Source organism: Parasteatoda tepidariorum, chromosome 7 (assembly GCF_982258835.1).
Source record: "Parasteatoda tepidariorum strain Cologne lab strain chromosome 7, Ptep-v5.0, whole genome shotgun sequence".
NCBI lineage: Eukaryota > Metazoa > Arthropoda > Arachnida > Araneae > Theridiidae > Parasteatoda > Parasteatoda tepidariorum.
Genome location: NC_141761.1, coordinates 100644848 through 100672519, shown reverse-complemented (window position 1 = coordinate 100672519; position 27672 = coordinate 100644848). Strand labels below are relative to the sequence as shown.

Sequence of the window (27672 nt, the reverse complement as noted above, 5' to 3'; positions counted from 1 at the left end):
AAAGGCTTACACTGAGAAATGTATAGAATTTCAGAGACTTACCTCTGCCGCCAAGAGGGCTTTAGCTCTAATGTTCAGCAGCGCAGAGGCCATATCCTAGAACATAACACAAGGGATATTATAGGTCTTAGAAAGGGTTTGTAGAAGAACACAGAAAAGGGGAGATCAGTCCCCAAAAGTGAGACAATGTTAAAGAGCATATATGCCCAAGTTCAAACAGAAAATTAATAAAAGGTTAATGATCGATAGCCGATTTTATAAGATGTAATTAAAAATACTAATATATAAAGTCATAACAGAAGTGTCGAATGACACAACAGTCAAGAAGAAAAAGATTCCAAAAAGATATTAGTACCTACTTTCGAGAAACCTGAAACTACTAATAATATAAATACGTTTGTTAGTAACGTTTCTACACTCACTGGTTACAGATATTTCATGTAAAATAAATTGCCAGTTTGCTTAAGAATTCAATTTTATCATCGTATTCGTATTTTTAACAAACCACTTTCGGGGAACAGCTTGGTCTTTCTCACGAACTTGATGCTCTATGACTCTTGATCAATCAAAAACAATGTTGTTGTTTTTTAAAATTAATAAATAAGACACAATTAAGATGTAACGTAGCACGAGTACAGCATAAAATTATTTTAGGACGGACTCGTGCCGCAATTGCACATATACCACAGTGTACTGCCATTGTAAACAGTGTACTGTTATTGTAAACAACTGTTTATGTTCTGTTAAATTAAATCCTATTCGTACTAGTATTTTTAACAAACCGCCTTCGGCGACTAGCTTCGTCTTTCTCGTGGACTTGATACTCTACGACTCTTCATCAATCAAAAAACAATGGATTTTTTTAAAAAAATAAGATGCAATGTGGGATGTGTACAGTATAAAAAATTCCCTCAAGACGGGTGTAGCTGTAATTGCCATTGTTAACAATTTCATAAGAATTTACAGTCAAAAAAAAAATTTAAAATTTAACAACAAATTTACTGTTTAGAACAACATACCCCCGATCACCGAAAATCAAGCAAGTATATTGTTAACAATTCTCTCTTATGTTTTGCTAAAACTAATCAATTCTAACACTTTCGTTTATAACCTACATAAGCTTCTAATTACATAATGTCTGGACCAAAAATGTACATTTAGATCCAGTAATTGGAACGAGGTAATTTATATTTAAATAATAACACAACAAAAATTATAAATCCACAACGAATATCTGTGCGCAGTCGGTAAGATCTCAAAATTTGCTGATCTTATTTTAATTTCGGTGACTACCCAACAGAGTAACGATATAAAAGGACGGCAAATCAAAATTACAGTTTCGAGCAACAAATCCCCAACCACGGACAATCAAACAAGGATATGAATCACCACCTCAAGCCCAATGGTTTCAGCGGATAAATTTGGTAAAGATTGTCATTTTCGATGGGAAGCAATGATAGCTAATGGTCGGTTACATTTCTCACTCGAAAAAGCTATTGGCTTCGCCCAAAAACTTTCATCCAGCCCAACTAATAACCACCAAGGTCTGCCCATTGGTCATTAGTGAATACATTTACCCTCATTTAGAAGACAGAGTACAGGTCATCTGGGCAGACACAAAGGCGGACAGAGATAGATAAATGGTGTTCCGCACTATAGCTATTCAACACATCCGTGTCCATCATTTCCACTAATTTTATTTCTTTTTTTTCTTCTCCTAGCCCCTTCTCTACTCGTGATCCCCCCCCCCCTCACAAGTAGATACAGGATTATTGCAGTGCCAGCTTTCATTTGGGCGTACCCAAGAAAAGACAGGCAAGTATTATAGAAGGGGAAAGAAGAAGAAAAAAAAGTCCACCATTGAAAGCAAACTGGGAAAATGGATATTTAATACATCAAATAGTTTCTGCCTTCAATATAGCGATAGAAGGAAACGTAAGGAAGTAATAAATGCCTTAATCATATGCAACCAAGCGAGAACGATCCTCCCTTTATAGCTGCCAAATTTGCAAGTGATGATTTTGCATGGATCATATAATTGAGATTTTGGGAAATTTCAGTTTCAATCCTTAAGTACAGTATTCATTTTTTATTTCGCGAGTGATGATTTTGTATGAATCATAATTGAGATTAGGAGAAAATTTAGTTTCAATCCTTAAGTACGAAAGCATTTGTAAGCGTATTGATTTGTTTTGTTTATTTTATTATTATTATTTTTTTTACATTTATTAATATTTTTATAAAATTCAGGTTTAGGACCAATTGAAGGATGCGAAGCATATGTCGTTTATACGGTTGCCACGCATATCTGGAAAGAAATTTCCTGTGCTTTCCCTGAACATATTTTATGCACAATACATTAAGCGGAAACTAACATTCAGTGTGCTCTATATTAGGATAACTAAACTTACAGGGTGCGTAGCCAAATCTTTCAACAAAAAATAAGACCTTTTTAAGTACTTTTTAATCACTCAAAAAATATTGCAAACAGTATATACATTAGCAAAATGCAAAATAATTTTCAAAGACTTTACATGATCATGATAAAATAAAAATTTAGTTTTTGCCAAAAAACTCTTTTCATGATTATATAAGCCATTATAAAATGATCAGGAGATTTTTTGCTTCGATATCAGAAGGTGTAAAATGGCGCCTGAAATTGAGAATATCTTGCAAAATGCAGCAGAATTGCACTTGAGTATTTCATCAATTATATAAATTGATTGGCGCTTCCATGCAATATGGACCGACGGTACGCCGAAATAGATTGTGGTTGAATGAATTGTGAAAACGTTGAATAGAACAACGTGAAAAGCACGCTTTTGCATAATACGTGGCGGATACAACATGGTAAAAAAAAAGTCTCATTTTTGAAAAGAGAAAATTAAGCACTTTTTAAAAACACCCAATGAAAAAAGCACCTTTAAGCACTTTTTAAAAACGATACGCATCATATACTAGTTTTATCTGCTGAAAACTGAATTAAGGTGGCAGACTTATTTGATGATGGGATTCAAAAGCTAGTGACACGACTAAACAAATGTTTCAATGTGACTAGGTTGAAAAGTGAATAAATGTTCACATTTTAGTTTTTAATACAATTTACGTTCATAAATAAAGTTTATCTTACTCCATTACAAAACGCTTCCTACTTAAAAATTGACCCTCGTAAATGAAATAGTATAGCTGATGAACTATCATCTTTAAATATCCCATAGAATTCGCTTCCCATGGATGCAGTTTGAGAGGTAGGCATTTTTAAAAAACAAAAATAAAATTCTCTGCATTTTCTAGGTTTTCCCTGTTTGGTAGCAACACTATTTAAATAGGGTTAAGTTTTACAAAATTTGCCGTAGTGTATGTATGGATATAGGAAAAATACTTTCATTACCAATGAAACTGTTAACAAAAATAGGCCTACATATAGTAGAGAGCAGGGACTGATTAAATTTCTGGCAAATAAATTAATAAACAGTGACTTAATCTGGCAAGCATTCTGCTCTTTTTCTTTCCAAGTACAGATATGGATCTCCGAATTTTTCTCGTGCATATACGTAAAAATACATTTTCATTTATTTATTTTCACCAACATTTAAAAAAAAAAAAAAAAAACTCCGAAGCCGGGTACAGTTAAACTCAGATACACATTCTGAGTTAAACTGTACCATGTTGTCATATTTTGTATATACGTATAATTATATCAGATGTGTCACTACCAATCCATCATGTAATTAGTTTAAGAGAAACTATTGCCAAGTTAGTTAAAAAGTTAAATTAATCAATGAAATACTTAAAACTACTTAGTCATACTTAACTTAGTCATACTTAGTCAAGACTTTAGTCATACTTAAAACTATGACTAAATAAAAAACGAAAACTGATCACAAAGCAAAATAAAAAAAGTACAAATTATTTATCTAACATTAATTTTGATTGATTGCAAGCGTTTTCCTATAAACTAACACTTTTAATGGATTTAAGAGAATAGCAGGTATAATGTCTGAAAAGAAAATTATGCTAAACAAGTCAAGAGAGCGTACAGAATGATAGTATTAAAGGACCTGATCCATAAACACAATCAATATCTAAAAGCCGTCAAAAGAAAAATCGGAAATCGAAACAATGCACAAATTGCTTTTAAGCGTTACCTCTCTGCATTCCGCTTTGGAGAATTGAAAATGCAACAGAATCGTTACAAATCCCCTCTTTTCTCACTAAATTTCCCATTTCAAACTGATTCAAAACGCGCCAGATAAACAAACCGATATAACGACGAACCCATTTCGATATAGCAGAACTTCCTCTTAAGACAGCTTTCTACAGTGAAATGATTTTTCCAACTCCCCCTCCCCCCTCTCACCTCAAACCTTTAATATATAATATCGACAAAGAGAGAAACTAGACTGTAATAAATCAAACCCGATTTTCTCCGTTTGCTGCTGCCCCCCTTCCCCCTTTTAGTAAATTCTACCAATCCCCCTTTTCACCTCGACCTCCCCCCCTTACCGCCTCACAACCGGAATCAGAAAGTCAATTGGAAATCAGCATTCTGAACATAAAAGCAGGGAGGCTTTATCAGGGAATTGGAGAAAAGCAATTAATCGCTGCAGCGGTAAAGGAAGATGCGCGACCCGAGGAGAAAAGGAGAAAGATGCGGAGGAGCAAGAGCAATAATCCAGTGGATGCTAAGGAGAAGCGAAAGGAAACTCCTTCGCTATTAGCCATGGTCGGCGACTCTTTATCTCTCCCAGCCTGCTCTCCTAATTACAATTAAACTTTGGTTTCCCTTTGTAATCAGGCAGCGGGCCTCTATTTGCTCCGGGGGAATGGGGAAAGTTAGAGCATCCTCCTCCTCAGCATCCTCTTCTAGGATGCTCAAGAGCAAAGGATGGGGAGAAATGTTGTTTCGGAAAGAGAGAAACGTCGTGAAATGACGATGATGATGGGAAGTGTTTCGAAGCAATCTTAACCCACTTCGGTAAATAAAACACGAGAAAGCTGGTGGTGGGGTGGGGGAGTAAGAACAAATTTCGAAATTCAAAATTGAGGATTTCTATTCCCTTATTGTAAACAATGAAATTACATAATTACACGAAGCTTATAGTTTGGGTATTGAATGGAAAGGCGGATAAATGCTTTAAATTGCAACGATAATTAAACTTAAGAGTCATTCGTGTTATCAGCACACCAGTTGAAGAAATCTGTTCAGCAATTTCAGAAAGGCATGTTTTGGAAACTAATTTTTTACTTGTTAACCGACATAAGCATGTTTTTTTTTTCTTTCTGCCATTGGAAAATAAAAAGTTCAATTTGTGGATTCCCGATACTTATGTTATATGTCCTTCCTCATTTAATCACAAGGTGTTAATTTTAACTAAAGCTTCTCGAAATTTAATTCTTTTTCACCACTAAAGAAAAAAAATACGAAGAATAAATACAAATAAAACTGTCTGTTTAATTTTACTAGGATTAACTAACAACATTCATAAAACATGACAAAAACGTTCCATCGAATCCAATTACCGAGCAAATAAATTCGCTCAAGTGCGTATAAAAATAGGGCTTGTCTCCAAATTGCAAAAACCAAATATTAAAAATAAAGGATCATGTAAAATAAGCTTCAAAACGGTTGTTAAAAATCGAGCTTTTGCATTAAAAGTTACATTTATCAGCCACTAATAAAAAACTACCAACTAAATCTTGAACTCAAATATACAAATGTTGAATGCAATAATTTAAGATAAATAAATAAAATATAATAAAATATATTAGTATAAAAAAGATAATTTATAAATTTTAAAAAAAAGTCTAAACTTTTTAATTCTGCTCTTTTTGGATGTAATCTAATTTAGATGTCTATTTTATTATTAGTACTAGAGGGAAGGAAAGGAATTTTTCGGAATTCTTTTTACCTAAATGTTTAGGTTATTTCTTTTTTGCTGAAACCTTCTATCTGAGATTGAGATTAAAAATTTCACAAAGTCGTAAACAATTAAAAGTTACGATAAATTAATTCATTGATGTACTAATATCGTTCCACTCAAGGAAATATAATTTGAGCCACATATCAACATGAAAAAAATAAGAATGACTGCGTAGTGATTAATTATCAGAAAAAATATATTCAGGTTAAATACTCTGAAAACAATTTCTAACTTATTGGCCACAAGCAAGAACTTGGCACTAAGATTATTTGAGACAGTTTTGAGCAAGCTTGCATCAGAATACTATTTGAGACAGTTTTGAGCAAGCTTGCATCAGAATACTATTTGAGACAGTTTTGAGCAAGCTTGCATCAGAATACTGTTTGAGAGTTTTGAGCAAGCTTGCATCAGAATACTATTTGAGACAGTTTTGAGCAAGCTTGCATCAGAATACTATTTGGGACAGTTTTGAGCAAGCTTGCATCAGAATACTATTTGGGACAGTTTTGAGCAAGCTTGCATCAGAATACTATTTGAGACAGTCTTGAGTAAGGACCTCGCATGAAAATACTATTTGAGGCAGTTGTCAGCAAAGACCTATGAAAATGCTATTTGAAACAGCTTTGAATAAGGACCTCGCCATAAAAAAGTACTATTTGAGGCAGTCGTCAGCAAAGACGTATCAAAATGCTATTTGAGGCAGTCGTCAACAAGGACCTTGCATCAAAATACTATTTCAGACAGCCTTGAGTAAGAACCTTGCAACAGAAATCTATTAGAGACTATTGTCAGCAAGGCCCTTGCATTAAAATGCTATTTTCGACAATCATTAGCAAAGACCTTCTATCAAAACCCTACTTGAGTTAATTTTCAACAAGAACTCAGTATTAAAATGCTATTTAAGACATAGATACTAGCAATGGCATTCACGATTATAAGCTCCAGAGAAAACGAGAAAATCCAGACTGGTTTTTGAGGCGAGTAAAGATAAGTAAAATAAGATTTCCTGACGTTTTTAGTTTAAAGTTACAACTATCCGTTTTATTACTTTAACTTTGCTAGAATATTTTTAAAAATGTAAACTATCAGAAACAATACCTGCAATATTTATCAAAGAAAAAAAATAACAAGGGTTCAGTGCGTTATAAAAAAAATTCCTCAGAGCAGTAGCTACTACCTGTCATTAAACGCTTCAACTAAGGAAAAATCTGATTTTTCTCCTCACTTATTTACTTATAAATTAATTATCTTTCAGAACGTCATCGCTGGTTCATTATAAGTAGCGCCACAACCGCTTTTGACTTTTAAAAATCCCAAATTCCGGAGAATAAAGGCTTTCGTGCTAATACTGGCTGACATTCTGCGCTTAGAGAGGCGGCTACACAAAATGTTGACGCTGATGAAATAATAAATTTGATCAGTGTCAACATCGGGGTTACTTAAGGATTAAATTTACAGCGAGAATGATGATGACATACTTTTGGGAATCCTTCGGAGACTTGGCGAGACTTTGCTACGAAGACATGAGATTTTTCAAGCTCTTAACGATTCTTTCCACGAGACAAAAGAAATATCGATCCTCTCTCCGTTTAAATGGGAAAAGGACGCCAAATCTAAGTCTATGGTGAAGTCTGAGAAAAAGCAACGGCAAATTTAGAGGCGGTAGGAAAAGCGCAGTAGTTCTATTGTAAATTTTATGATAATTGCTTAAATGGGAAAAGGACACCAAATCTAAATCTATGGTGAAGTCTGAGAAAAGGCAACGGCAAATTTAGAGGCGGTAGGAAAAGCGCAGTAGTTCTATTGTAAATTTTATGATAATTGCTTAAATGGGAAAAGGACACCAAATCTAAGTCTATGGTGAAGTCTGAGAAAAAGCAACAGCAAATTTGACGCGGTTGGAAAAGCGCATAGTTCAATTGTAAATTTGATAATAATTGAAGACCGCGAGGGAAGAACGGTTTAAGTCCACAAAAGCTGATTCGGGGAAAAACCGGTTTTGAGCCTGGAAATGAAGATTTTTTTCATTAAACGTCCCATTTCACTGTGTAATAATTCTCGGGAGGACAGATTTTTCAGACTAATGATTAGTCAAAACTTAGTAATCTTCAAAATGCAATAGATGGCAATCTGATCGTTATTTTTATGAAAAATGGACAAAAATTGGGCTTCCTCCTTGAATTGACTTTAATTGACAAGTAAGAATTGATGGTAAAATGACCGCAAGTCAAACTTATTTAAACTGAATCAATCACATTTCATCATAGGAATTATGCGTGAGATTTTGTTTGACTCTTTGTATTAAGGAAATGCATACAATGCGATATATTTAGTAAGGATTTTTTCATAAAATATTTTTATAATATTTCAGTAATAGAATATAACTTTTATATAAAAATTTTCATGCGGGACATATTTTTAATCAGTTTCCGCAAAAAAAGAAAAAAAAAATCAGTTTTGAGGATACAGTTACATTTAAAAAAAAAATTATAATAATTTTTTCTTTAAATTCTATAAAATTTCGTCTGAGAGATGACGTAAAAAATCGGAGTAGTTGTACATACATCAGAAAAGCAAGGGCATTATCTTTTTGGTAGTAAAAATTATTTTAAAAGAAATTAAGTAAAAATTGCGAACTACTTACTCTTTAGTTAGATTGCTGTGTAAATAAATTTGAACAACAACAAGTGAAACAACAAGGAACACAATATAATTTAAACTTAAATAAACAGAATAAACTATTACAATGAAATGCGAATCATGACAAAAAATTACTTTTATTTTAGTTTTTCTTTTAATTCATTTATATAGTAAAAAAATAGCCATATTACGAATAACAGGAACTAAGCAGAGCACATTCTACGAACATTAGAAATAAGCCCATCAAAAATTACTAGCAATTGGTGAAAATTGAAAACAATAAAGAAAATTTTAGTGATCGAAATATTCTTTTTTGACAGATGAACAAATCAACTGAAGTTATCAATTCCAAATTAAATGAAATTATCAAAGCACTTAAAGTGATATCTCCTCCATCGATAATTTTTTAGATACTTTGGATATATACAAGATCTTGATCAAAAAGAACATCCTTGGCTCGAAACAATAGATGGACAAAAAGTTTCAAACTAAGAAAAATGAAGAATCGCTTAAAAAAATAAATTACAGATTTCAATCCCATAACAATTGATAATGGGGTATTGTTAAGCTGTGATTACGCAAAGTACTCATTTAAACAGTTTAAAAAAAATAAGATAGAGATTTTTCTAATTCGACACAATTATTTTTACACTGAAAACTCTGCCAATTCTGATAACAATAATAATAAAGATAAATGATTATTTTTTTTTTAAATGATTTTTATCGATTCCGAAATCTAAAAGTAGATTTATGACATCAAATAAACTATTATGTATACACGTTCTCGAATATGTATACGCGGCCATATATTATTAACTAAGCGATAAATGCATGTTGAGTTACTTAAGTATTGCTACATCACATATTTCCCCCTCTTTTTAAACGTCTTTTAAAAATTAAATTCACACCAATTTAATTTAATTATAGACAAAATAGAAGAAAAATGGGCACTTCAAACCATTAATACATATCAGAGCAAAAAACATCAATTTTCAAAAGTTTTCTTTTATTTTATTTTTAATAATGTGATTAAACTCAAGGACAGTAAATTGTCCTTGAGTTTAATACCTTATACATATGTTTTTAGGCATGAAATATTTTAAGATATAAGAGTTAAGTTATGGCAGGAAATGTGATTTTCATTAAAAGAAGTTTGAAAGCAAGTTAATTAATAAATGCGATTAGGTTTTTTTTATTAGCATTATAAAATATTCAATTGATAAAGCGTAATGCTATTCTTAATTATTACATAAAAAGGTTAAAACAGAAGGGGGAAAAAAACTTAAAATTGAAAATTTTTTTAATTTTTTTTTTTTTTATTGTGTATTGAAGAATATTTTTATAGCGTATTTCTTCGCATTTTGGAAAAGAAACAAAAACCACTACAATCAAATAATAAGATATTTATAAGTCGTAAAACTGTCCACAAAGTCCCTTGAATCGAATGCCTTATCGTTCGTATTATTTTTCATCGCAGTCAAAAATTCAAAGCAACAAGGATGAATTGAACTATATTTTTACAAAGGCAGTCGTCTTTTATAATCGGAGTTGTACAGTCGAACCAATTCTGAGTTTATACCCATCAATGTTCAACTCCTTAGCCTTGTAATTTTGAATACAAGCCAGAAGACAAGGAAACTCCGGGATCAAACATAGGGAGAAACTATCCTTAGTGGAGAGCCTTTTGATAGAACTATCGCGCTTCTGCGTTACGTGGAGAGAAAAACCACGAAAACTTTCCATGGTTAGCCCGGACATCAAGGGAGCTCTAACCCATGCTTTGTCGAACACAGGGGATATTTCACGTCCGCACTGTGGTCGGCGCGAGTCTGGTGCAGAATTCATATTGACCAACAATCCCTGGGATTCGAACATGGATCATCTCAGCTTACAATCCCCTGAGCTACCAAGGCTTAGACAGTCCCCTTTGTAATACGTATACAAACAGAAAAAAAAAGTCAAATTATTTTTGAAATGATAAAAATGTCTAACATATTGGACGCTTGTTCTCAGAGAAATAAATAAAAAAAAAAGAAGATAAATACAGTTACAGTTAAAAACTATCAAATTAAGACAGACTTTGAGTCTATGTTAGAAGACTTCCTTCCAACACTTCACAGTAGATTACATGTTAAAGGGATCGATCACTGTTAAAAGCAGTTGTACGTCTCAAAAATCTAGGGCTCTTTATATTCCATATTAACTAATTTCAACGCAAAAATTAGCAAGCACGTGAGTTAGGTTAATCTAAAAATCATTTTCAAAAACAAAATTTAATTAATAAGATAGAAAATATATTTAAAAAAATAAAATAAATAACATGACTTTAAATGCACCAAAAAGTTCATTTAAATAAGTTGAAAAAATTGCGATGAAGTTCGCTATGTTTGAATAAATATAGTAAAAAAAAGTTCGGGTTGTTTCATATTTAGTCTTGAGCTAAGCTTTTAAAAAAAATAGTTATAACAGTCAATAATATCTCGTCATCATAATACAAGTCAATTAACTATTATTATTGTAATAACTTGTCATTATAATAATAATCAATGATAATAACAGGTGAATAACAACTTGCAGAATTGAAAGTTATTTTCATCTTATTATCCCTTTTATACATATTTCACAGGAAAAAGCAGATATTAAAAAGAAAGATATTAAAATGAAAATACATAACATATATTAAAAAGAAAAATGGGTTTTATTTCAATTTTTCAATTATAATTAATTTTATCGAACCTAAATGCTTTTGATTAAATTAAAAATAAAGAGATAACAAGTGAAAATTGTCATTTTTAAACTTTTCAAAACCAAATAGCAATAAATTTTTAGCATCAAAAATACATTTTTTCCCCATTTCATTACTTTTCTGAGTAAAATGAAACAATCTCTATTCTAATAAAATTTTACATATTTAAACAGTTCACTCAAAACAGTATCTCCACCAAAAAAGAGAAAAGAAATACTCTAATTCATTACGCAAATAAACACTTATCAGCAAAACAAAACAAACAAAAAATCACAAAATGCTCAACACATGAAAAAAAAAAAAAAAAAAAAACATTTTACTTTTCAATTTTTTAACAGTTAAAAAAAAGGGGGGCAAGAAAATCATTTTTCAGAAAGCTTATTAGCCCTACGAATTTACAGCTCCCTTTTTTCAAACATTCCCCCAGAGCTAAAATAAAAAGAAAGATACACAAGCATTAAAAAAGGGAAAAGAAAGTCTTGGAAGGGGGGGAAAAAAGAGTAAATTTTACAAAATAAAAAAAAAAAAAACGGTGGATACAAAAAAATAAAACAGGGCGCGAGAGGCATATTGGACGCAAATACACATCCATACATCCATTCCCCAGGAAGAGGTAAGGAAAAAAAAATAATCCACTTAGGGGGGGGGGCAGGGAGAGCAAAAAAAAAAAGAGGATGAAAAGTGTAAGAGCCTACTTACGTGTCTGTCTTCAGAACTATGAGCTGCAGAGGCGATCGATTCCGGGGTTTCCATGGACACCGCAACAAAGCACACACACAGAAAAAATAATCCAGGGGCAGGGGTGGAGGAATTGCAAAAAGTAAAAAAGAAACAAAAAAATATATTATAAGGGAGAGAAAGTTAGTGGTTATCTGAAAAAACGGATGTTCCTCTTACCTTCTGCAATCTCGGGAACTCCGGGAATAAGACAGAAAAAGGGGGACAGGGGGAAGAAAGTGTTACTTTTATTATTATTTTTTTTTTTACATCATCCCTCCCTTTCCCCCACCTTTTTCCTTCTCCATCGTTTTTCTTTCTCCCTCTCAGACAAGGGCGCACCAATGAAGGGCGTATATTTTAGCCCGTGAGTAGAAGAGGAATTATTTCTCAGAGGGGCGCGCCCGTCGACACCCAGCGCTTATCTCCGAATTTATCACTCAAGCGGAGAGGCTGATGGAGCACTTGATACCCGAAATTATCAATGGAGAAAATTCTCACAATAAACTCTCCTTGGCTTCATGTTAAGAATATTTTATGCTCAAGATATTTTTTTATTCTACCTTATTATTAAAGGTATAAAAGATATCCTTAATAATTAGAAGATGAAACGAATATCTAAAAACATGACTATTTGATAAGGGTTTTTCTAAGAGTTAAGTCCTCAAGGTACCATAATGTCCATCCCGAAGGAACCATAATGTCTATACTGAAGTACTAAAATGTCTATCCTGTACATAATAGAACGTCTATCCTGTAGGTACCAGAATGTCTATCCTGTATGTACCAGAATGTCTATCCTGTATGTACCAGAATGTCTATCCTGTAGGTACTAGAAAATATATCCAAAAGGTACCAGAATGTCTACGCTGAAGGTACTAGAAAGTATATCCAAAAGGTACTAGAATGCCTATCCTAAAGGTACCAGAATGTCTATCCTGAAAGTACCAGAATGTCTATCCAGAAGGTACTAGAATGTCTGTCCTAAGGGTCAAGCTTATTTAAATTTAATTGTAGGCTAAGGTATTTTAGAAGCTACCCTGTGTTTAAGAAGAAAAAAAAACTAACCCAGGCTTAAGTAACTAATCCGCCTAAAGATTTCTGCAAAGAAAAACATAATTTGTGAGACTTGCAAAACAGGACTTAGCAAATTGTACTAACTGTGGCATCAAATTTTGAGACTACTACGTATTTGAGTGCTTTAAAACGAAATTAAATGTCAAGGATTGGGAATCAAATTACAAGAAAAATTTTAAAATTATGTCCTAGTCGTAAAGTGATTTTAAAGCTAGACTAATTTCAACCCAAATAAAACTTTTTATCACATTACAAGTGGGAATCCAAGTTCAAAATAATCATTTCTACGTACACATTTGACTAAAAGCTGATTCTGCAACCCTTGATTTAGCTCGAATAACTTTTGCAACACGAAAATGCCACGGGCAGTTCACCAAGTCAAATTTTTTTGCCTTCTTTTAAAAATAAGTAAAAAATTAGAAAACTTTTTGCCTATTTTTATAATGAGATCTAGAACTATTTTCATAGTAAAAATAAACGCTTGCTCAGTGAAAAAACTCAAAACGAGAAAAAAACAAATCACATTTTATTTTACATTACATATTACATATTGCAAAAAGGCTTCTCACATTTCACTTCAATATCAATTTTTTGTAAGATGTTCTTCTGACTAGCCACAGTAATCACTTTCATCCATGCCAAAGGGATACTAAGATTGCAGGGATGATGAAACAATGCCTAGGCTAGGATTTAAAATTTTAGCTTGTCAGTCCCAACATTAATTATTTATAAAATATTAATTATTTAAACAGCTGCAAAATTTAATTTGGGGGTAGGTTTTTTTTTAAAATTTTATTTATTTATTTAATTTTTGATTGCAGAAAATAAGAGAAACATGGTACAATACAATTTCTAAAATTCATAGATTTAAAATATATGAAAAACAAAATTTACATGGACTATTTATTTAATAAAAATAAATGCATTCAACAAGAAATGCTATATTTTTATCAGATTTATGACGAGCATTAAAAAAATCGGCTGTCAATTAAACACTCATAAACTTTAATGACTTTTCTATGTTCGACAATTCATGTGATCGATTTAAATAAGTAAATTACAATAAAATAAAACTTTTAAAATACAAAATTTAAAACTAATATTAAACTCACAAGACGCAATTATAATTACACTTAGATACCGTAATGATAATTAAAAACCATACAATAAATAAATAGTCCATGTAAAATTCTTTCAAATGTATACACTATAGAATAAGAAAATACAAAATATATATATATATATTTAATTTAAGCCATACGTAGAAGTATTTTCGTATACATTTAATAACACTTTTCTATCAACTTAATAAATGCACATTAACTTTAAAATTTGATTAGCAATTTTCATACTCATAATTAAAAAAAATTTATATAGTTTTCCCAAAAAAGAAAAACAAAACTATAGATTGCCTCTGTTTTCATGTAATTCAACAAAGTTTTGTTTTTGGCAATAGTTGCATAGCAAGCAATTAGACTATTAGCACCAAAAATATTTAGGGAAATAACGGATATGTAATTTTGGACTAAACACTAAATTTTAATAACCATCACAGTTACAGCAAACAACATCCACTTTAAATCATTTAAGTCTATGCAACTTTACATACATACATTTTTCCCAGTTTTAAAGAAGAAATAAAATATAATTTAAAAAAAAAAAAAAAAAAAATTCCTAAATTTTGATAGTTAGGGTTGTGTATACGACGTTTTCTCAAGTCAAAACGTCCTCTTCCAGATTAAGAAGAAGAAAAAAATTAGTTAAATATTGCCTCTCCTTTTTCTTACTCCCTTAAGACAACTATTGCATGGTAATTTCGGTCCATTTTTAAGGCATTAGCGCTTCTCTGCAAACACATAACCTTACATAAAATGATCGCGAAGGAAGGTGAGGTTGGTGGTGTGGCTCAGAATAGCTAAAGGAGGAAAGGGGGGTGCAACCAAAAATATACGAGAGATTGAAATCGGATTAATCGGCCATCGCGCGCTCCCTCTCATTAATCTCGGGTAAGTGGGCCATTACGAGGCCCCGATAATTAGTCCCCGCGGATGAATACAGTCACGTGACTTCATCCGCCTAGCGGCATAATGGCGGCAAATTATAAGCCTGCACCGAGATTAAATTTTCCCCTCCCTGTGTGTGGTGGTTATGCAAGATCCCCTGTCGGCTTTTTGCATATACCGCCAAAACATTTCTCTTACGCGCTTTCTAAATTGGGGGTCGTTCACGTGATGCTTACCATATTGTTTAAGGATTTGCCTTAGGAGTCCGTCATTTAATAACTTATAAATAATGTTTTGATAAAACTTGGGAGACGTTATGATTTTTACTGGCGTAGAGCAGTGCATCAATACGGCAGATCAAGCTACGCGGTAGCCATGCAATTTTAAATCAGAAGACAAGGGAACTACTGGATCGAAAACGACTTTTTCTCGGAAACTAAATTAGTCTACTGGAATGAAATACCATAAGAACCAACCACGTTAGGTGGCAATAAAGATGTCTTTACATCAATTATCTATTTATCTAACAGCCGATCCAATTTTTGAGTTTACGACTACAAAAGTTCAACTTCGTAGTCTTGTAATTTTGAACCCAATCCAAGAGACAAAGGTACTTCTGGATCAAGCATTGTGAGAAATTTACCTTAGTAAAGAAATTTTTGATGGAACTAACCCACATTTGCGTTGCGTGTAGAGGAAAACCTCCCACGGTTAGCCTGACAACAAGGGAACTCGAAACCATGATCTGTCTACCACTAAGGATATCTTACGTTAGCACAGTGGTCGGTGCGAGCCGTGTGCGGAATTTGTATCAACCAGCTATCGCTGGGATTTGAACCAGGTTGACCTCATTGGGAGGCGATACCCTGAGAGGCCACAGATCATTTCTCTTACATCGGGGTTAATTTGCTTCACTGAAGATGATGAAAAAATTAATATCCAAAATTCGAACCTGGGCTGTTTTAAGGTAAAGTAAGAACTCTAATCCCTAAGCCATACCGACTAATATTTGGCGCTATTATTTTTGGTCAAAAATCTTGAAAGAAGTTAGAGTAACTAGTATTTAACGCCTCGCCATAATTGCCGCACGAGGCATTAAAAACTAGAGAGAGAGAGAGAGAGCGATAAGTGAAAACAAAAATGATTTCATATTATACACAAAAACGTCTAGTGGAAGCCTGATTGTTCTTTAAAACATATTAAAGTTAAAAATCCTATTTTTCTCAGCAATCTACGATTTTTATTTAGATCCATAAGTTCTTTGTTAGATACTGGACCAAAAGCTTTCCGCAACACACCACAGTTTAACGTCATGGATTAATAAAAAGTTCTGAAAAAATTAATAAATATTTATATACTATTATTACACTACACAAGACCGCTATTATTACAGTAACTCAACTAGCATTATTCCAAAAATGAAATGAGAATTAAGATTTTTTTCTTATTTCAGGATTTTGGATATTTTTTTGCACTGTGTAATAATGTGCGTTTGCATTCAACGTTTTTGCAAATACCATTTTAAAATCCTTCATTTTATTATTATTTTTTTAAGGTTTAATATGAAAATGTCCAACTTAGGACGAAGGAAGAAGATGCTGGTGGTATGAATGTTCAATGGAATGCCATTTAAATATAATTACCATCCCATTTTATGCCCATGCTTATATTAATTTCCATTCATAATTTCACGTATCTATTTTAAAACGGATTTCCAGATAATTAAATATATAGTAGTTAATGAGACTCACCGGAGCTAGATCTCTTCTCATCTCTGTGGTCTTTAAGAGCGGCAGCCGATGAAACAGCAGCCGATAGGTGGGCAGCAGGGCCAGCGCCCGCTAAGGAACTCGAAAGTGCTAACAGACCAGCAGCACTACTTGGAGGAAGTGTAGGAGGTTGGAGCCCCGCCATGGCTGCCGCATGAGGCATCATAGGCAAGGGCGGTGCATGCGCGTGTGGAGGCAACTGTTGGGCATGCATCTGTTGCTGGAAAAAAATTACTTATATTTAAATTGCAAAACTAACACAAAAATATATCAATTATTAAGCAAGTATACACTCGGAAATATCCCGCTCACACTTGAACTAACAACGGTAGTACTTTAAAGGAGTGTCTCTGTTACTGTGAATGACCGAACCTCAAGAGAATGTCGACTTTCACCGATGAATGTCAACATTCAACATAGTCACTTTGGTGAATGTCGGAAATATTTGCTGTATCCGATTTGATATTAATTTATTAGTTGACATTATTATATTTATTCAATATTTTAATACCTGCAGATTATAGATCAGGAGAAACACCGGATCACCGAGAAACACCGGGGTACCGGTTAAATGCATACTGGGAAGGAGCACTTGACCTGAAAAAAGCATTGATGTAGGGCATACCGGGCAGTGGCACTGAACCTTAAAACTCCAGTGTAGAGATTACAGGACAATGACACTTAACTGGACTTAGTATACATTGTATACTTAGTATACTCGGACATTGACCAAAGCGACTATGTGATTGTCAACATTCACCGGTGGAAATCTACAATCACCAATTTCGGTCATTCACAGCAGCATCTTTTCCAAATTTACTCAAAGGACAGAATATTTCAGTTTTATCTCGCTGACCGGTAAGGTTAGCAATTTGGAATATTGGCATAAATAAATTACAAAATTGCGACATTTTGACCTGGTTGTTTCTGATCAATGCAATTACTCTGCACAAAGAAACATATTTAGAGTCTACACCTATTTTAATCCTACTACAAATCTTAATAGACGGTATATTAATAATAATAACAAATATTAATAATAATTAGATACACTACTGCACCAGCAAATTGATAAATTGGAGGCGGATTAGATTATAAAGTACTAAAGATAATTTGGCTTAAGCTTAAATTCACTTAAGTGTCACTTAAAACCTTCTTTCAATAAGCAGGGGTCTGTCCAGACATTTTGTGAAAGGTCCGTTTTTCGTGAAATTGTGAAAAAATTACTCGCATTCTTTCAACCAGGGTCCGCTTTTATGAATTTGTGCAAATAGGGTCCGTTATTGCAGAAAAAAAAATTTTCAATGAGTTTTTAAATTGTAAAGACATACAAGATTATGCTCAACACTGTAAAATTATAATTAAAAAAAATTAAATTTTAAAAAATAAACAACAATTGGTGCTTCTAAATTAGAGATGGAACATACAAATATTTGGTATTTAGCCTATACTGCTGAACGCAGAATATTAATTTCGGACGAATAATGGAAGAATCGTCTGCCCAAGACAAAACTTAATTCGTTTACATCCATCTTTCTTGTTTTCTGCCCTGGAAAGGGTTTATTCGATTAATAAAATAATAATGAAGATGAACAAATTTGTGAAGGGTCCGATTAAAAGAAAAATCATTTTGTGAAGGGTCCGTTTTTAAGTTAAAATGTTTTGTGAAGGGTCCGTTTTTATGAAAAGATATTTTGTGAAGGGTCCGTTAACGGACCCAAATTTCTTCTAAACAGATCCCTGCTAAGCTTTAATAAGTAAAAAAAATTAACCATAACAAATTCACAATGACATAACCGAAAATATCTAGCGAGTGCCCGGTAGTAGTAATTATACAAAAAATTTGTATCGAATTTAGGGTTAGAGTCAAAATTTCAGGACAATCAGAAGTCAATAAATTTTACCTTCTCACAGGACGTGTTTCGCAAACGCATCCAATTCCTAATTACATTTTAAAAAAATGTTTAAAAAACTAAGACATACTTAGGTGTGCGTGAACACCAAACATTAACGTTCTGCAATAACGCCACACCCCAAATTATAGGATTATCAAGATATTCAAATACAATTAAAAAGAACTAAACAAATGTAATTAGAAAAAAATAAAGCTATGACAGCTTACGGAACCCTATCGAACAAAATAAAATAAAAAAAGTGAAAACGATAAGGAAAAGATATAAATAACAAGCAGAAATAAAAAATAAAAAGTGGACAAGTGTCATAAGATAAGGGGTGTCGTCTTTTACCCCATCGACAAACCTCTTTCATGCCCGAATTTTGTTTTTTGATGTTCCCGCAGAATCCTTTCCTTTCCCAGTGTACTTGTATGACAATAATGATTAATTACAACTTTTTGGATCCCGCTGCTAGGCTGAGCCAGGTCACGTGATATCCCGCGGGAAGTAATTATGCTCTTTGCACCTCTGCCAGTCAATTATTAGACTTTTCCTTTTTAATTTATCTTTCATTTCTTTTCTTTCTTTTTTTTTTGGTAGGTAATTTATTTACTTATTTATTCTTTTTTTGATGTAAATCAAAATGCGAATCACATCAGTCAACGGTATTTCATTCGAGTTTTCCTTGTTTCGCCATATGGTTTATCCATAAATAAATCGGCATTTGAAAGAATAGAAAAAACTGGCTAAAGTCTTTTTTATTATTATTATTATTTCGCTTAACAGCCTTTTGTACACTGGAATGTACAAATAAACAAAAATACAACTGGAATTTTTCTATTATTTGAAAAAGGAAACATTTTATTTAATATAAGAGAGCAAATAAGAAAAAATTATTAAAATCTTAAAATCAGATTTCATTACTTTTTCATTCATTCATTTTTAGGGTTCACGCCAGTATGGCGACATCGTGACAATTGTCGCCAATTGTTCTACGAGAGTCGCTAAAATCATATTTATGGGCAACAATATTACAAAATAGTAATAAATTTTATTTTTTATTAGTTTTTTATTTTTGCTGCATCGAAGCCATGCATGACTACATGCCCTGAAATAAATGTAAATTAGTTCGTAAATAATTTTTTTTAAAAAAAGCAAGTATACTCGAGATTAAAAAGAAAATATAAAAATCTTTTCTATAAAAAATCATTTTATGTTAGTAGGTTGCATTCATAAGTTAGTTAAATCATCTTGAATTAGTTAAATGTTTTCGAATTATACTGGGTTATTATACGCGTTACTTAAAACATTAGGAAACTAAGAAAATCATAATTAATCATTAACAGTTTTTCTTTTCTTTTTTTTAAATACAGTTATTTAAATGTGAGAATTAAGGGGTGAATGAATTGTGAATTACGAGGTATACTTTAAGCTCAAAATTCAGCTTAGAAAGTGATGTCATGTTAATATAACTGATGTTAAATGACGTCAATTTTTGGAATGATTGCTGTATAAAGTTAGTTTGATTTTTTTTATTTACTTTTTTATCGGCGCTAGCATGTTCTGTGCCCTATTTGCATGTTTTATCTACATAAAAATGCGCAATATATGTCCCTGAAATGGTAATGTAAATTTCCTTTTTTAATAAGCGGACATTTTTACAATAACTAATTCAATGGCGTGAATAGCAGGTTCGAACACCATAAGGCCTAATCCACAACAGACGCTATAAAGGATTCAAGAACCTAATTTCAGACCTCAACATCTCTTCACAAAAACCACTTCCATTGTTAGAACTCTGTCAACTAAAAATCCATACAACAAATCTGTTTCACAAGTCGCCATCATTTCTTGAAAAATTGCCAAAAATTTCAATGGAGATCAAAAGGAAAGGAAGAGAAAAAAAAATTAAAAAGCGATAGCGAAAAATTTTACGCTCACCCCGACAACGAAAAGGGTTGAACGCTGAATGAATAGATTTTAATCTCCTTCAAACGTCTCGAGAAAAAGGTTATGAAATAATAATAATAAAAAAAAGTATCTTATGAATGAAAGAAGACATCTTTCCCTCCCCCCTTTTCAATCTCAACTCTACTACACTTCAATTATTGGCTTATTTCCAAAAGCGGTGCTTTCTCGCCAAACAAGTGCTTAAAAATTTTCTATTTACTCCATAGCGTGGTCTCACTATTTTCACGTTTTCTAGGGTCTCACAGCAGGTTACGGAGTTACTATAATAAACTTGTCTCTCTTCCGTTTCAAATTTATTTCGTTTTTTTTTCCCCATCCTTCTAACGACGAAACTATTTCGAAAAGAAAAAAAAAAAAAACACTTTTATATCTTTTTTAAATATCGCAGCGGTAAAGATGATTCAGAAGAGCACTTAAAATTGAATCAATGATTCTTAAATGCAACGAGTTTCCTTAGAGTCTCCTTGTTTAACGGTTGCCACGATATTTTCTTTTATTATTACTTCATTTTTCAATTTAGGTGTTTACAGAATAGTTCAGAAAACGTTTCAAAATTTTTACAAATAAAATGCCAGTTTGTAAACAGAAAATGCAATATTTATTTAAAAAAAAAATTTTTTTAAAAATTAGAATACGTAAAACTGATAGAGAGAATAAACACTTTCCTGTATTGTCGGCTATTACGAAAACTCTTCCAGCCAGTAACTGTGGTAAAAAAAAAAATCTTTTCAAATAGCGCTTGTTCACGATGTTTCGTTGGGAGAGCCATACAGTCATACCGTTTCTTCAATTCTACCGTAGTAGAATTCTTGTTTTAACAGCAGCAGACAACCTCGGATCGGAAGTTCTTGTGACCGCTGGGCAGTAGTATCCCGCATATTCACTTCAGCGCAACGTTGTTACTATAGAACAACAATATTTCTTAACAGATCTTGCGCTATCTCTCTCTATTTGAGTGTTTATATGCATAAATATTTTTCATATACGTTTCTCTGTCGCAGACAAGGGCAGTTTAGAACAGATGTCGAAATGCTAAATCGCCTTATCGCCACAATACGTAGAAATAATCCTACGCTTCGAAACAAAACAGTTCCTACGTCAGCAATAGATAAAGGCTATTCTTTAAGGAAGCAAAACATTACCAGTCTGAGCGACTACGCATAGCTGACTTACGTTACTTTGCTGTATTATTATGGCAAGGATACATTTTTAAAGGAAGCTTTAAATTTTGAGGTACAATAGTTTTATTACTACGCAATAAACTACGGACAAGGATCAAGTCTTTAGGACTTTTACTGATAAAGAAAAATAAGAAACTTTTTAATAATTCGATTTATGAAAACTAAAAAGAAACCGAAATGTTCTGATCACGGCCTCATCCTTTTTATAAGAATGCAATGCAAAATAGCAACAAAAAAAAAATTTAAGAAAATAAGTAAAATTTGGTAATTTTATCAAGATACCTCAGAACATGAAATAAAAACCATTTATTCGGTTAAATTTACTCGTCAGTTTTGTATTTTTTATTAAATGTGAGGCAATAAGAACTATAATTTTGAAAACTAGAATTTTCAGTAAACAGTCACCATATAAACGTTAAAATTACCAAATGAATGGTTTATATGCCGTATATTTTGGTTTTTATTATCAAACTTATTGTAATTATTTTAAAAAGGAACTAAAAACTAGAAATGTCATTATCATACCGTAGAGTAATTATATCATAATTATTTTTTTTTCCGGTTAATTCAATTTGGACTAACATTATTTTAAATTTTATAACCGGTGTTGAACAGCCAATCCAATTCTGAGTTTAAGTCTATTAATGATTAACTCCATATCTTAGTGATTTTTAACTCAACAAGAAGAGAAAAATTCTCCGTGGAGAACTTTTCGATGGAACTAATCCGCTTTTGCCATACCAAAAAAAAAATTAGGAAATAAGAAAAAAAAACATCTCACGGTTAGCCCGAAGACAAGGGAGGGGATTCTAACCCATGATCCGCCAAACACTGAGGATATTTTATAACAGCATTGAGGTCGGTGTGAGCCAGGAGCAGTATTCGTGTCAACCAGTCACCGCTGGGATTCGAACCAGAGAAACTCATTGGGAGCCTAACGCTCTATTCCGGGAGTAATCGGGTCTCAGGAAGAAATATTTGAAGCTAGCAAACAACAATTCGAATTTTTTTAATGTAAATATAACAAAAGCTTTGTTTCTTAAGTAGTTTTCTTTAATACGCACACACGCTTGAGCTGTATGTGCACATAACAGCTACTATTCTTTCCGCACGCGTGGGTAAAAAAAAAGATAATTACTTATGTTTGAATACTTTCTTGGCGTTTACTCTTTTTAGAATCACCTTTGAAAGCAGCTTCTTGGCATTAATGAATTAAAAATTGGACGATTTTTTTTCTCTAATGGAATGATAAGAAGAAGACTAAGTAAGATAATAGGCAACAAACATTCTAAAGTCAACACAACATAAAGAACAACTCAAAAATAGACGCAACCAATCAAAACCCAAATCAATGCCTCCATCTAACAAGAACAATGTAGCCCCGGAAACGACTCCAATAAACTTAAAAATATATAATAGCTCTGACGTTAAACTGCGCGAAGGGAATGAGAATAAAATAAAAGCCAAGTTGTTTGCCAAGTGCTGCAATTGCAACTTCACTTAACTTCATAAGAATATTGAAACAGCACAATACCAGAAGCGATAAGACCGTCTCATTGACACAACACTGTCAACAATCCAAGTCCACAAAAGATAAGCCCTTTTCAGATGGTTTTTCTTTTTCTCTTGAAAACCGCGTAGGAAGTGGATAAGCGGGTGTTTCACTATTTACGCTTTCGCACAAGGAGCTAAAAGCTAAAAATAAATTAAATAAATAATTTTTGTTTTCCCGGAAACTATTAGAGGAAATTCACTAGAAGCAGTGTTGAGGATTTGGAAGCCATTAAACTGTACAAAAACGAATGAAAATGCTTAAAACTAATTATACTGAAAATAATAAAAATAAATATCTAACTCTATTATTATTGATATATATTTTTATATTGGTTCATTATTAATTAAACTCTCACTGTTCACTGTAATTTTTAAGCCTATGTTAATAAATTTTAAAATATAAAATTATATAGAACATCTATTGCATAAAATGTAGCAGTAAAACAAAAACAAAACAATATTTTTAATTTTATAAACATTTTTAAAAAATAAAAACCTATATTAAATGTAAAAATGTTTTCCCTGTTAAAGTTTGTGCCATTTTCTTAAGTTTAGGATTGTTTTTACATACAATAATTACATTATAGTAGTTAATTTTGGAAGTTTTAATACTAAGTATGAAACCAACTACTTTTAATTAAAAGGTTTTTATTAAATACATTTTAAAAAAGTTGACTCATATTTAAAAATAGTTTAATTAGTAATTTTTTAAAAAGAAACGAAAAAAAAGAGGTCTTAAAAATCTAACAACTTTTGGCTACATCTCTACAAAAAATAGTAAAGTTACTACACAGTTACTTTATGTAAAACTTAGGTAACCTGCTTAATAACGGCACAAATAAAAAACTTTTTACATTCAACTGAAAAACTCGAAGGACTGTAAATATTATTAAAAGTACTTTATTTTTTTTTATTTTTTTTAATATATAATTTAAGACACCCCGACCTTCAAAATAAACCAATCACAATCCCTCCTTACGTTTATGTTAAGAATTTTTATGTTAAAAAATAATCACATAATTAATTATGCAATTTACTAAGGGTTTTTGTTCCAAAAAAAGAATTTACTATCTTACGTCAGCATTATTCATACCCCCTTAGTGTTTATTTGATTAGCTCCTTTCTAAAGATAGATAAGCATCTTTCTTTACTGGGATATTTCTTATTAACAACATGTTAAACTTGGTAATTTATCAAACAAAAAGGCTCTAAACAGATATCCCTATACGCTTCATATATAATATCAAATCTGATGTTACTAATAATATCTATATATGAGATATAAAGGTTTAACAAGTTTTAGAGCTTCGTCAAATCGAGATAACGCACAAACCAACAGGAACAATACACATTGTATTATACATTTTAAGATCAAAACAAACAACTCTTCAATACTCCTGCAAATAAATAATCTAAACATTGCCTACGATAAGCTTTGTGGAATCTGTTTCCAACGGGTAACTGATACAGATAAAGTTTGGTGCAATATTTGCACAAATGTTATTTGCTTTTTTGTCAATTAGTGATACCATTTGCCAAAGGTCTCAGCTATTCTTACTTATTTCATGCACAAAGATTTTTGTAAGCACTTAAAACATTGCCGTCATAAAATAAATTCAAAAGAAAGAAAAAGTAAATACAATAGATAACAGATAACAAGGAATGGCAATTCGTTAGATATTTTTACCTACTGATATCAGGGTTCCAACAATTTAGCTTGATTTAAATCAACTGGATTTTTTTATTTTATTTAAAATAAATAAATAAATCAGTGACTTGAAAATTAACCAGGCATATAATAGGCATTATTTACTTTTTTTTTAACGATTTCCGTAGATCTAAAACATTTTTTTGTAAAGATATGACTATATTGATAAGCTTCAATTAAAGCAAAATTACAATAGTACTTAATACGTAATAATTTGCAGTTAAAAAAGACATTAAAATTTTGGAGTTAATGAATGTGATGTTAATAGTTAACGAACAGAAACATAGGTCAAATTTACGAATCAATAAAACAAACCGATTTATTGAGTTTATAATAGTGACGTGTTTTGTCATTGAAGATAAATTTTTGACCTATAGTCTAGATTAAATTTTGTAGATAATATAAAATAAAAACATATCATAAAAACAAAAATTAAATTAATAAATTTTTTAATTAATTGAAAGTTTTTTTTAATTAATTTTAATTAAATTAATAAGTTTTTAATTAATTTATACAGCAAACTAAAACGTCATTAATCAAACTGATGAAGCCATAAACTCACCCCAATTATTGAATTTAGCTCTGTCATTGTGACTTGTTTTGCCCTTTCAACAGCAGCTGCCACCTGCTGCTGGTGCTGTAAGAAAAAAATATATAAATATTTTTACGAAAGAAATATTGTTAATATACAATTGCAATAAACATTTCAAATCAAACAAATAAATTGGATGAAACAAAATATCCATTTAACATTTACGGAGATGTGATTGGGTAATCTAGTCTAGAATAGCAATTTTCATTGGTTAAATAAAATTAAGATATGCAAATTTTGTAGTCAGAGTTGGCAAGGCTTAGGACAGAATGGATTAATCCACGGTTTAAACCGTTCTGTCCAAAACCCCTTTGTCTTAATCTGTCCAAAACCCTTTTGTTTAAATGATGTCACAATTTAAAAAAAATATTGTGAACAATAAATGGTTAATTTTTGAGCAAGAAACAGAATGAAGAAAAGTTTTTGTTTTATTAAAAAAGTTTATTATTAATATTGCATTATTTATCCTTATGCAAAAACATTATTTATCAGTATTAAAAGCATATTTAAGGAAAAAGGTATTCACTTTTGTTGCTCAATGAATTGTGGAGCTTTAAAAGTTATAAATCTTTTCCTATATTATTTTCCTCTAGTAAGTTAAAGCAAATTGTATAAAAAGTATTAAATATTTATTAATATATGTAATTATTAGGTGTACAATGGTTACACACATATTAAATTTTTACCTTTTACCAATGTTTTGGACACTTCAAGACAGTAAAACCCACGTCCTGTCCAAAACCAGTATAGGACGTCTAAAACTCCAACCCTGTTTGCAGTTTATGGAAATTATTCAAAACCTTTTTTTGCTTAGATCAAAAAATTGTTTCAATGCATTAACTTAAAACAGAGCTTGAGTTTTAAACAGCATACAGTATAAATTACTTGCTTTAAAAAAATAACAAATAAAAAAAAATATTAAAATCTGATAAACAAAAATTTGAAATATAGAAGGAAAAAAAAATATTTAACTTTGAAAAAATAAAAAATAAAATTAAAAAAAAAAAAGTACAATTGGCGAGATTTATCCACTTTTAGATGGAAGTTATAAAATGGAATAAATAATTTTCGACTTAGGCTTCATGAGCCAAACAATGTAATTGGCAGATAAGTTTTTGAAACATTACAAAATTAGATCATAAATTCTTTTCATTCAAGTAACTCACTCGCAAAGTAACTTCAAAGTAACTCGCAATTTAAGTATCGGAGTAAAACCATATTTATGTAAGTTATAAAAAAATAAAGGTTCGTCTCCATATTGCAAATATTACTAAAAATAAGGGGTCATTATCAAATTTATGAAACGGGAAGTCAACTGAAGTATAAAAAAAAACATATCACTGATTATTTAAAATCAGTATCTCCATTTATAAAAATTTCGAATGAAATAAATGCAAATAACAGGCTTACCTCTTGAGATAGGAACGGTAAAATTTGTGCTATGATGGCATTTAACCTTTTGGCAATCTCTGTCTGTAATAAAAAAGAGGGATTAATTAAAAATCATTTTTTAAAGATATAAATAACTTTCTATTTAGAAAATACCTACATCAAAGTTGGCAACATTTCACAATAAAAATTAGGTACATTTTTATGCTAATGAAATAAACGAGAAAAAAATAACTAAATAAGGAAACATTTTAAATAAAATCAGGATTTTTTTCAGAAATTAATATTATAATATTAGTGATATAAGAACAACAGTTATAAAAATGATGTATTAAGTTGTGAATTCTTATTCGACTGAATTTCTTTCGACTTATTTTTTAATGTAAATATGATTTTTTAGGGATTTTTTCATTTTTTAATAGAAAGGAGGGGGGAAATAGGGAATAATATCAAAGCACTACATTTGCATATTACTGCATAGTAGGAAAATCACCTCAATGTACATA

At 31.5% G+C, this 27672-nt stretch overlaps 1 protein-coding gene across 13 annotated transcripts in view; it reads right to left on the bottom strand.

Moving 5' to 3' along the window:
- Positions 1-27672, bottom strand: part of LOC107445501 (transducin-like enhancer protein 4) — a 171298-nt gene that overhangs the window by 35731 nt on the left and 107895 nt on the right. For 4 of the 13 annotated variants that reach the window (XM_043042561.3, XM_043042563.3, XM_016059906.4 and 1 more), the window contains exons 5-9: positions 27188-27250; positions 25748-25822; positions 16859-17096; positions 12010-12032; positions 43-96 (exon numbers count right to left, since the gene is read on the bottom strand). In XM_043042561.3, coding sequence (XP_042898495.1) covers positions 43-96; positions 12010-12032; positions 16859-17096; positions 25748-25822; positions 27188-27250 — 453 coding nt within the window. The remainder of the gene's footprint in view (positions 1-42; positions 97-12009; positions 12033-16858; positions 17097-25747; positions 25823-27187; positions 27251-27672) is intronic. The other 9 variants (XM_043042564.3, XM_043042565.3, XM_071183080.2 and 6 more) reach the window with 3 other exon arrangements.